The 12,372-nt window shown below is 38.4% G+C and overlaps 1 protein-coding gene across 1 annotated transcript; it reads right to left on the bottom strand.

Annotated features, from left to right (window-relative positions):
• Positions 1-1,406: 1,406 nt before the first annotated feature.
• Positions 1,407-2,330, bottom strand: LOC109373434 (olfactory receptor 4F15-like; the record flags this gene model as incomplete). Its single annotated transcript, XM_019627216.1, has 1 exon — positions 1,407-2,330. A coding segment is annotated over exon 1 (924 nt), but the record flags the coding sequence as incomplete, so codon positions are not given.
• Between the last annotated feature and the right edge of the window lie 10,042 nt (positions 2,331-12,372).

The following is a 12,372-nucleotide window of genomic DNA, read 5'->3' as shown; positions in this document are numbered from 1 at the left end:
TTGGGAACTGAAAAGTAAGTGTTAATATAATCTTGATTTTTATGCCTATAATATAAAAAAGTCCCTCTTTCTTTTCAGGGAAGAACGTCACCCATTCTTTAGTGAGAACAGAATAGACCCAGCATATGGTGGTGACGGTCCATGAACATTCAATGGTGTATAGCAGAAAGACGGTCCCAGTTCCAATCCCAGATGACAACGTAAGAGGGTCTTAAACTCACTCTCTCCCATAAACATACCCAATCTACAGCTACATATGGAACAACTTCCTCTGAGAAAAACCAAAAACCTGCCTGAGCAACTCATGTGGAGTCAATTAGAGAAGGCCCTCATCTAAGCAGGTAGGAGAGGCTGGATCACAATCTCACCACACACCCCACAGCTGGCACAGAGACCCACAGTTAGGAGGGAAATCAAAAGTAGGAGCTTCTCCCTGAGGAGCAAAGTGTTCAAACCCCACATCAGGCACCCCCAACTTTTAAGACCCGCACCTGAGAAACAAGCCCCCAAAACATCTAGCTTGAAAAACAACGGGGCTCATGTCCAGGGGGCCCTCAAGGCTATAACGATGTGAGAAAGGGCTTTTCAAGGGCATATGCACTCAAACTCACCTGCCCTTGGGCCCAGCGTGGCAGCAGTGATCAAGGGCTGTCCCGGCTTTGTGTGAGAGAGGCTCCTTTGCTTTTTGGCTTGTCATGGAGCACATCAGCCTGAGGGGCAGGCTTCGGGTCTGACCCACATGTCGGGTCCCATGGACAGACACGCTCTCAGAATGCAGGCAGGTGCCTGCCATCCTTGTGTTCTCCCTCAGCCTCACCCAGCTCACTGTTACCTCCTGGGCATGTGCTTATATACTTGGCTGGAGCCCCAATTTTTGTGACTGCTGCCCAGGGGATGGCCTGGCACTGGTGGGTAGCAGGGCTTACACTTGTGATCCTACAGGACTGTATATATTTGCCTCCTGTTAAAGCTGCTACCTGAGAGTCTAAATTCCAATCACGGTGAGTCTAGATACTGACTGAGATCTTTCCCTTTGGGACACTGACAGCTCCTGGCACACCCTCAACTACTAGGAGCCATTAAAAATAAAATGGGCTGCTTGGAAATTACAAAGTTTTGAGAGACAACCAAGAGCTAGCGTAGGGTTGAACAGTAAGGATTATCTCCTATATGAAGTGATTCCTTTAAGGCTGGGAGAGGTGGCTGTTTTACCCAATGCACGGAAGCCAACACAGCGAGTCAGCAAAATGAAGAAACAAAGTAATGTGTTTCAAACAACAGAACAAGATAAGACCTCAGAGAAACGGCGCATTCTTCATGTGGGTTGGCTATTTAGGGACAGAAAATTTGTGAATAGTCACTTGGAAATTTTATGTTTCAATAAATCCGTTTAAAGATTTTTTTCTAAAACCCGTAAGCTTACTGAACACTCTACTCATCGCCACTTTCATCTCTCTGTTCCTGAATGTGTAAATGACTGGATTTAGAAAGGGAGTTAGAACTGCATCAAACACAGCTAGAAATTTATCCAGATGTGTTGAAGAAGAGGGCCACATATAGAAAAAAATCAGTGGACCAAAGAATAAAACCACCACAGTGATGTGAGCTGACAGTGTAGAAGCAGCCTTGGATAAGCCACCTGAGGAGTGTTTCTGTAGAGTGGCCACGATGAAGATGTAAGAGAGAATGAGCAAGGAGAAAGCACCCACAGAAATGAACCCACTATTAGCAGTGACCATGAACTCTAGTTTATAGGTATCTGTGCAAGCAAGTTTGATGAGCCGAGGTATGTCACAATAAAAGCTGTCTATTACATTAGGGCCACAGAAAGGCAAGTGTACCACAAATGCCAGTTGGGCCAAAGAATGAATGAGACCAATGGTCCAGGCAACCACTAAAATCAAAATGCACATCCGTGGGCTCATGATGGTCAGGTAGTGGAGAGGCTTACATATGGCCACGTATCTGTCAAAGGCCATGGCGATGAGCAGCACCATCTCAGTGCCCCCAACAGCATGACTAAAGAAGATCTGAGCTATACAACCCCCAAAGGAGATGACCTTCCGCTTCCTGAAAAGATCACAAATCATCTTGGGTGCTGCAATAGAGCAAAATATCAGATCAATTATGGAGAGATTGGCTAACAGAAAATACATGGGGGAGTGTAAACAAGGATCAGAAGTCACAGTGACCACTATGAGGAGGTTTCCCATAATACTAAACATGTAGAAGAGACAGGAAAAGCAAAAAAAAAGCAGCTGGATCTCCCAGGAACTGGAGAGTCCCAGGAACACAAACTCAGACACCACAGAGTAGTTGGCTCCATTCATTTGCTCATTTGGTAGGTGCACTCTCCTGTTACCTAAAGGAAGAAAATGACACTACTCAAATCAATGCTGTAATATTAATACTCTCTATGAAAAAGTATATATTGTAAATTTTGGAAGTCAAATATTACCTTAGAATTTCACAAAAATCAAATAACATCCTGTTGGCCACTACTGCTGTCATCACACATGAGAGTAACTAAGTTGCCAGGTGGTCTTGCTAGCACGACGAATGGTGAGTGATCTAGTGGACTGGTAGCCATAGGTGCACCTGAAGAAACCATAAACAAAGGGCATTCAATGTTAAATTGCTTTATCAGTATGATCAATGTTAGCTATCTTCTCCCTGGAGGAGTAATAACCAATCTCATATACTAGAGAGGCCAAAGAGGACTATTCTATGACAAAGAGACTTATAAGATCCTGTGACTCTGATTTTTTTTTCCTGAAGCCAGAAATTATCCTTCTCTATTTTATACTTCCCAAAATATAATTAATTCATTAATATCCAAGACAAATGCTGCCTCATCTGCCTAACCTTCCTCATGACTTATATATCCACATTTACTATTATATTTAGAATTGGTCACATGTCTAGTTCCTCCAAATGATTATAAACTGCTCAAGGTTATAAATCATCATGCCTTTAAATTTTTGTCTCTATATAGCAAATATTAGATAGTAAAAAAAAAAATATTTGAATGAATGAATGATTGGACTGAATTAGGTCCTATTTATTAATTCATATCCTTCAACAAACATTTATGAAGCACCTACTATGTTCTAGGAAGTAGTCTAAGCACTAGGAATATAGCAAAGAACAAAATAGACAAGAGTCCCTATTCTCAACGATTTACATTTTGGCAGAAAAAAAAAGGCAATTAAAAAATAAATATACAAAAAGATATATAGGATGTCTGTCAATGATTTCACTATGGAGAAAAATTAAGCAAGGAAGGTGAATAGGGTAGTATGGGAAGTGTTTTTATAAAATAGAACTGATAGGAAACTTCTTGCTGATAAGCGCACTCATCAGAAAGCTAAAGCAGGTGAATGAGCAAAACATAAAGGTATTTGGGGGAAGAATATTCCAGGCAGAGATAACAGCGAGAGTAAAAGCTCTGAGATGTGAACTGAATTGGTATGTTCAAAGAACTATAAGGAGGCCAGAGAGGCTAAACATGAGTATTTAGGGGAGATGGAGCAAGAGGAGTAATGTGTAGGGTCTTATAAGCCATAGGACTTTGGTTATTATTCAAATGAGATATGCAACTGGAGTTCCAACAGGGGAACAACAAAATCTAGCTTACGTTATTAAAGGATCACTCTGGCTGCTGCATTTGTGAATACACTTTAGAGTCTCAACGATAGAACCAGGGAGACTATTAGAAGCTATTGCAATAATCCAAGCAAGAGATGATGGTGCCTTAGATCAGATGGACAAAGGTAGATGTAATGAGAGGTGGTTATATCCTGGACATACTCAGATGATGCATGATGAAATTTTCAGGGCTATAAATAACTCTGGCCATTTAAAGACTGTGAAATAGCACATCTCACTTCAGAGTTTTCATATGAAAATAAAAATTATTAAAGGTAATAACAGAGTAAATATACATTTAGTCAGCAAATTTAATAAGGCCTCCAGAATAAGGAGGCATTTGAAGCTTTAAGAAGGGAGTCTGTGGGAAATAAAAAGAAGCACTCCCTTACACATCAAGTAGAAAGATATGGGACTCAATAGCACAAATAATAGCCAGGCTGAAATGTTGCTATGACCCAGTAGGAATTTTTGAGAAGAGAACTAACTATTCTCCATTTAATTTTCTTAAAGCAAAGTCATTGACCTCTCTACACAATGTGACAAAATTTTCAACCCAAAACACATCCAAAAATGCAAAGAAAGAGCAAAATACTAGAGCCACAGAAAGATCAGCTTCTACTTCTAGCCAGAAAAATCTCAGCTCAGTTACTGTCAGCCCTGCATGCATCCAAAAGACAAAATGCCTCTCTGCTATGGTTGGCTACACAGGCCTATTTACCAAGGACAGACCAGATTGCATTTGAACAAAGATTCAGATATAGCTCCTAAAGAATATATTAGCCACTTATACTACATTGGATAGCAAATGGAACATGAAAGTCATTCTCTTTCTGTGTTATGTGCATTTATTCTACCAAGACATCTACAGCTGTGAGAGAAGTCTGTGTGTACTCAACTGAACATCCCGAAAGATGAACATTGGAATATTACAGCTAAATGTCAGTTGTACCTCTATTTAAGAGGTTTGTCCTGCATCTCTAAAAAAGTTAGGCAGAGAAAAAGTTAATCCTTCTCAGCCTCTCTTTTATAGGTATATAGCCAGGGTAAATTAAAAGTGGGAAATATTTACCCCTGCAAATAAAGAGCTAATAATGGTCAACATTATAGTAAAACTCTGCTGTCATTGAAATCTACTGATTATCAGAAACCTCAGCAAAAAGAAAATTGCAAATTCCTCCCCTTCCACCCACAGCCAATAGGTAAAGAATTCCTATAATCAAAGATTTATAGGACTAAGTGAGGAGGAGGAAAGCATTTGAAGCAATATTCTAATGATTCCTTGAATTCTAGAATGAAAAATACATAAAGAACCATGACAATCCATCACCACTCTCCAAAATCTAAAGTAAGATATGCTTCAATCTAGAATTTAAGAAAAAACAGCACCGGAGCATCAGTAAGTGAAATGATATAAGCAAAGCAAGTATAACAATAAGAGGCCTATATTATCTGCTATATGAGCAAATCAGTACAAACGTCTTCTACCTATAAGATTTAATGAAATATTGTTTATTTCAACTATTGCCAACCTGTTTGTTATGTAAACTACTAAAGGTCTGTGCTTTAAAAACTACAAATATAGAAGTAATAATAACAGCAGTTAAAAGTAATCAAAAATTTTAATTTAGAAAAAAACACCCTCCCCCCCAAAAAATAATTGCTGAGTTGACTAAAAATTCCAGCTCTTCCCATCCTGATCTATACATTAGCTCATTTTTAATAGTTTAATAGTTAATAACTACTTTTTTAAAAAGAGCATTTATATTAAATATCTCTGCAAGTCATTTCAACATAAACTGCATGGTAGAAAAAGCAACAATAAAGTCTAATTACCTATTTGGCTGAATTATTTATTTGAATGAGGATCTATCACATGGAATACTAAAAGTCACTGTAGTGCAAAAGAAGTCAATCATGAGTTATGATGAATAATATCCTGAAACATGTGATCTCCTTTTGGGATTGAACTAAGAATTATTTTGCAGAGGTATATTAGCAATTCAGAGGTGGGAACAAAGACAGAATATATCCAAATACAGCTCCAATATGTGCACCTTTATTATAAGACTCATCAAATGCTGGTAAATATGCCCTTTACATCTCTCTCATTGAAACAGTGTTCTTATCAAGGACATTTTACTTACTTACAGGGGATATTTGACAACATCTGGAAACATTTTTTATTGTCACAGCTGGGACAGGGGGTGGAGAAAGGCTGCAGGGTTGCTACTGGCATCTAGTGGGTGGAAGTCAGGGATGCTGCTAAACTTTGTACAATGCCAAGGATAACAGTATAGCCCCCAACAACAAAGAATTACCCAACTCTAAATGTCAATAGTGCCAAGACTGAGAAGCTCTGCAATAAGCTATAAGTTTCTCCAGAGAAAATCAGTGTTTTACACTATTCTATTGTCCCAGGTTCCCTGACACCACTCCCATCACATGGTATGCCTCTAGTTAGTATGTATTGGAGGGGTGAATGAGTAAATGCAACTACTTGGATGGATGGATGGATGGATGAGCAGATTAAGGGAGGGAAGAATGATGAATAAGTGGACAGACAAAAGATAAATAAGAAAGGAGGCAAAGGAAGAAAGGTTTGTAAACAATTCCTAACTAGTCATTTTTAGAAACACTAACCTTTCCTCTTACCATCAATTTCCACATGCTTGGATTCCTAAATTTGTTATTTTATCTGAACCTTATCTACATCTATTTGACATTGTGGTGGCCAAAATTAGAGGTGGAGAAAATAAACAACTAAATGCCCAACAACTATAGATTATAGCACAAGGATTAATTCCTCTTTAATACCATTCAGCATTTTTTTACATCACAGTTAAAAATGATGATAGGCATGTAATTAGACATGCAGGTGGGGTCAGGTACATTCTCAGGAAGACGGTTTACCAGTCAGTCCTTCTCCAAATTCTGTGCTTCATTTGATTTTAGTCCCAAGAAACACCATGGATTCCTCTTTTAAAAATTTTCTGTAAACACAGAAATAAAACAGTAAGTAAGTGGTCTTGACTTCTAATTTCTGTAGGTTATTAATTTCCCTTCACTCCAATCAAAAAGGTTAATGAAATAAAAAGTAAATAAGTTTTTTTCCAAGTTATTGTTTGAACCCCCAAACCCCTTTCCTATGCTAAGTACACTACATTGTGCCAACCCTGACTCCTCCATAGCTTCGTTTTACCCTGTAAAGCAGAGACACATTTTCTACCACCAAATAAAAGTCAGTCAGTTATTTGCATTTCTCCACAATCTATAGCCCGTTATACACTCCCTAAAGTGACCTGTTCCTTTTTCTCTACATTATAGCCAATCTAACTACAACCAAGATTTTATCTGATGTCTGCAAATGGAGATTCTGCCACTAAGACTATTTTATTTTTCTGAAACTGAATTGAATATATCAAGTCCATTTTTTTTCCTGTTATTTTGATTTTCCATCCTTCTACCTACCTGTTCCCAGTTGGTAACTGAGTTTCTGCTTATACCACTGCTATTATATAAAAAGCTGAAAGAATTTAAAAAGGTAATTAATTAACAGCCCTGGAGAACAGTGACCAGGTGCTGCTGCAGAAACCTGGATTTGCTAACTTAGCTCATGTGGCCAGGAGAATTGTCCATGGAACCCAGCTGGTTTGGTAGGAACAAATGACAGAACAATCTTGTAATGAGTCACTGGAGAGGAAATGGGACTGAGACTAGATGTTTTAAGAGCATCACCTTTGGCAAATTTACCCGTCAATTCTGACTCACTCATTTGTAGTTTAAAATGAAATGGAATGCCTGGGGGTATAAAGACGTTTGATCAAAACCAGGTGGATTTTACCATCAATTTCAATCGGCCTAAGCACACATAATGTTGAAGAGGCAAGAGAAATTGTTGAACCACTTTCACATTAAAATACAATGCCATGAAAGAGAGTGACAGGGTTGATTGTTGCTCATGTTGGGTGGTCAAGGTAACTGAGATCTGAAGGGTGGGGAGGAGCCAGCATGGGAGACAGAAGGGCGTTGAAAATACTTCCAGCAGAAGGAACAGCAGGCAAGGCCTGGCGGCAGGACCGAGTTCTGCTTGTTTTACCCTTCAAAACATGTTCTCCTTTTCCAGAAGTCTCCCAGGATTGACCTCCAATGCATATCAATTATTCCATATCTTTTTGGCTCTTTCAGGAGCCCCATCCAAGCGAACCTAGCAAGAAGATGTGCATAAAAATAAAATCAATGAAAGATTTACTTTTGCCTTTATAAAAGAATGATTCCCTTGAATATTTCCTTTTCAAGTGGGACTCCCCCAGGACATACGAAACAATGTCCAGCACAGCGCAGACTACTGAAAACCTCTGCTCTACCCTATGCTCCTCTTTGTACTCCCATAGCACCTTGTGCATACCGTTATACTACACTTACCTCATGACACGGAAATGGTTTCTCTTTCCTTGTCCTATAGAAGCTCCTCACTGGCAGGGATGCTCATATATATAATATATAATACATAATACATAATATAGAATATAATATATAACATATATATATATAGTGCCCAAAAATGTATACACATTTTAAGAAAGGAAAACTGTATTAAAATTGTAATACTCAATATATATCAATAACAAAAGATAAATGCAAGTCACATTTGACTTCTGCAATTACAAGAAGTACTCAAAGTGGTTACCATCAGCATCCAGACACTTCTGATTATGGTGAACTGCTGCTTGAGCAATGTTGACCAAAGTGTCTACCTGTATACATTTTTTTTGTCACCCCCGTTATATATATCTCCAGTGCCTTGTATGTTTTCTGGAACATAATAGATACTCAATAAATATTTGTTGAACTGAGCAAAACTGAGATATGAAGGATAAAGTTAGATGAAAGCTAAAATATTAACCTCTCTCAGTGTCTCCCCAGAGGCCATTCATGTCAATGACCCACAAGCTTCCTTCCAAGTACCTATGAAGACAGAGAACATGTGCTTTAAGAAACAGGCCTATAATTAGTCAGCTCACCACTACATTATCCTTACCCCCAGAGTAATCTGAAACAGAGCAATTTCAAACAATGTAATCATCTGTTTCATTTTACTGGGGAAAAAGTGTATAATATATTAAAGTTAATAAAATCTTAATTTGTATTATGAACAAATGATAATTCGAAAACTCAAAATCTCACAGAATGATTTAGCAGAAAAATCAACTGATATTTTTAATTTTTTAAATAATTTTTAATTGTACAGAAAGTACATGAATCTATTCTCATTTTAAAAATTAGATCATCACAAATTAAGCCAAAGACCCTTTGATTGTGACCTTAACCCAGGGCCCATGCCTTCTGTTCTAGGGGTAAAAGTCATATAGCATGTATTCTTCCAGACCTTTAAAAACTTTATATTTATATATATTTACCCATGTAAATGCATATGTCTCTAGTTTAATTCTTTCCATTGTTTTACAGATATATCTGGGTATTAATCAAAGTCCAGACAGGAAGAGATGTCAAACTCAAATGGGTGATTGAAGAAAGTTGATTGGAGGAATTGTGTACAAGAGTTTGGGCAGGGCTGGTTACAAGAACCAACCTAGAACTGTAAAGAAACCCAGGGCTGGCAAGAGCAGTGAGCTCTTATCATCCCTGGGGTGACAAACAGATGGGGTAAGAGTGATTTCTAGGGCCACAAATAAAAACTGCAGCTTCAGAAGAGGGTGACCAAACAGGGGCAGGAAAATAACACAGCCTGCTTCTGTAGCCATGACAGGCTTATAATGAATGCATCCTATAGTACAGCATGTCATCATCCCAAGGTGTGGGGCCCAACTAGCACTGTAACTGGACCTCCACAGACCATTCCACTATTCTTATCAAATCAGTCACTTGTAAGTGATGGGTCACGTAGGTAAACATGAGTTCCATATGTGCATGAGCTCATTATTATACTTCATTTGCTATAAAATCTGTCCCCTGGTCAGATGCAATGTTGTGTAGATAGTGTGATAATCTATAAGACATTCTATAAATCCACAAATTACTGGGTTGGCAGATATGTTGAAGTGTATCACTCGGAGTTTGATCAGAGAAGTAGAACCACAATGGGTGACTTAGAATAAGAAATTTCTTATAGGGATTTGATTTTACGTGATGGTGGGAAATGTTAAGCTCTCTGTGTAAGTCTACTAGTATTGCCACTGAATCTCATACTGGGCTTGAGGCCTGCAGAACCAGCAGTCTGAAAAGGAAAATGGACAGGAAGTGGAGGAGACAAAGGACAAAGTAGAACTGTGTCTGTCTCGCACTGCTTCCAATTTTGATGATGCAGGTTGCCTGCTGCATAGCTGATGCTCTTCATCATAAAGATGCGTTTGCACCTGGCCCAGGACTTAGAGGGACTGACGTGGAGATTCGGTAAGAGCTGGAAGAGCTCCAGGCCCAAGCTGTTGTCCCACACGAGCAAGGTGAACAGTAACATGCATGAGCTGTAATGGTACTTGCCCTATACTGGCCTTCAGACCAAAAATGACTAGTGCTTCACTTCCCTCTTCCAAATCTCACACAAACTTTTCTTGTGGTGAACCCTAACATGGAAACATGCATGGAAGGGAATTCTGGAAACATAGATCTGGTTTAGCTAAGTTGATGTAGTATGAAGCCATGACAGCAGAATAGTAAGGCAAATCCATTGTGAAATATATACCTATTCCTACTAGGATAAATCACAGCCTCTTCCATGATAAAATAGGCCCAATGTAATCAATGTGCCACCAAGTAGCTAGCTGATCCTCCCAAGGAATGATGCCAAACAGGTTTCAGCCATTGGTAGGTTGGGACTCAGCAATGGTAGAAGGCAGATCAGCTTTGTTGAGGGGAAGTCCATGGTATTGAGCCCATGCATAGCTTCCATCCCTGTTACCATGGCCACTTTGCACATGGGCTCACTGAGCAAGCACCAGAGTGGTTAGGAATAGAGGCTGACTGAAATCCACTGGATGGGTATCTAATCCACCTGGTAATCAAGAGCCTTCTCTAAAATGGATGGCCTTTCATGAGCATTTACATGAAAGTATCTTCAGTGAATACAATATTTAATTAACCAATCTTGCAGATTAACACCACTCCAGTTACTCACATCAATATATTAATACCTGAATCTCAGGTAATTACATTCATTTCAATAAATTCTGCCTGATTCAATCTCATTTTGTTTCTTTTTCAGCCTAATAATCTAAAAATTCACTCAAATACATGTACCCCAGACTTCAGCCAATATTGGCAAGAAACTACAATTCTTTTAGTGTATTATCAGAGCAGTCCTTGTGCTTATCTGTCCAGATTATGCTGGGACCTAACTCTTGGTATGGTCCACAAGACACTTACTCCTGGTAAAGCCAAAAATTCATTTTTATGCAAGGAAAGGCTAATTAATTCAAACTTGAATGAAGATGCTGTTCCACCAGCAAAAAAAGGTAAGGTGTTAGGAGATCAAGTGACTGTGACATATGTGGCTTATAATGCCTTGCCTTTCCCTTGAACTTCATTCTATACAAACACAAGTGATAATTTGAGTAATCACAGCATATCCACAGGCGAGGAAGATATACAGGTACTTCTCAAATATGTGAGCCAACCATTCCAAGAATCCTATTTTGAGGAGCTATTATACGCACAGTTTTATTTCATATACTGTTAAATAGTCCCATGACCCCATGGAAGTTCCGTGATCACAGTTGTTTAATTGGTCAACAGGAAGAGTGCATTCAAATATTTAGTCACATGAGATACTTGCCAATTAGAGAAAAGGATAAATTACATTACCAAATGGACTCAGCTTATTGATGCCTTCCTTTCTTCTGGGTTAGTGGACTAATGATCAGTAAGGAATAGAACTATCTGGTCAGAGGAGCACTGAGTGTCAGCATTCTAGGGCTTGTAACCCCTATGAACCCAGGAATACCTCATCAACATTTTAGCCAATAAACCTACACTCTAACTGCCACATCACTTGAACCTTGTTTCCGGATTCCAGGTTAGAATCGTTATGTCATAAAACCAAGAAACTTTCCAGCCTTATGTCTTGCAAACTACATAGGATGTTCCATACAGCTTATGGGTTTTCAGCCCATTCTTCTCTTTGGCTATAAATCCCCACTTGATCTAATTGTACTGGTAATTGAGTTCTACACTGAGGTCTCTTACTGCTGTTGCAATGGTTCCTAATTAAAATCAGTTTTTACCATTTAAATGATTGTCAGGCTCTGTTTTTTCTTTGTGTGTGTGTGTGTGTGTGTAGGGGGGGAGTACTGTCAATAAAGTTACAGTTAGTTACTTTGGCTAAAGTCATAAAATGGGTGATTGAGACTGTACTGTAAGTAATTATAGTAAAAAAATTTTGATTGATTACAACAGGTAAAAGGACCTGGTTTTGTTTATCAAGAGGAAAAAAAGGATAGAATTATCCTAAGAAAAAATGTGTGGTTATTCCTGCGTCTGAAAGAGGATAGTAAAAGATAAAACTCAGTGGATATAAAAAGCTGTGGAAAGTTCAGGAAGTAAATTATGTTTGTCTTGGGAATATATATATATATATATATATATATATATATATATATATACACACACACATTTATATTTATATTATGAGTCTGAAAAGAAATGATGATATGTTAATATTTTGGCAAAGTTTGCACAGCTCATTTTTGATGAGGTTCTTGTTAACTT

The sequence above is a fragment of the Hipposideros armiger genome, unplaced genomic scaffold (genome assembly GCF_001890085.2).
Source record: "Hipposideros armiger isolate ML-2016 unplaced genomic scaffold, ASM189008v1 scaffold_724, whole genome shotgun sequence".
Classification (NCBI taxonomy): Eukaryota; Metazoa; Chordata; class Mammalia; order Chiroptera; family Hipposideridae; genus Hipposideros; species Hipposideros armiger.
Note: the sequence above shows the minus strand (reverse complement) of the source record. Positions and strands in the feature narration are given on the sequence as shown.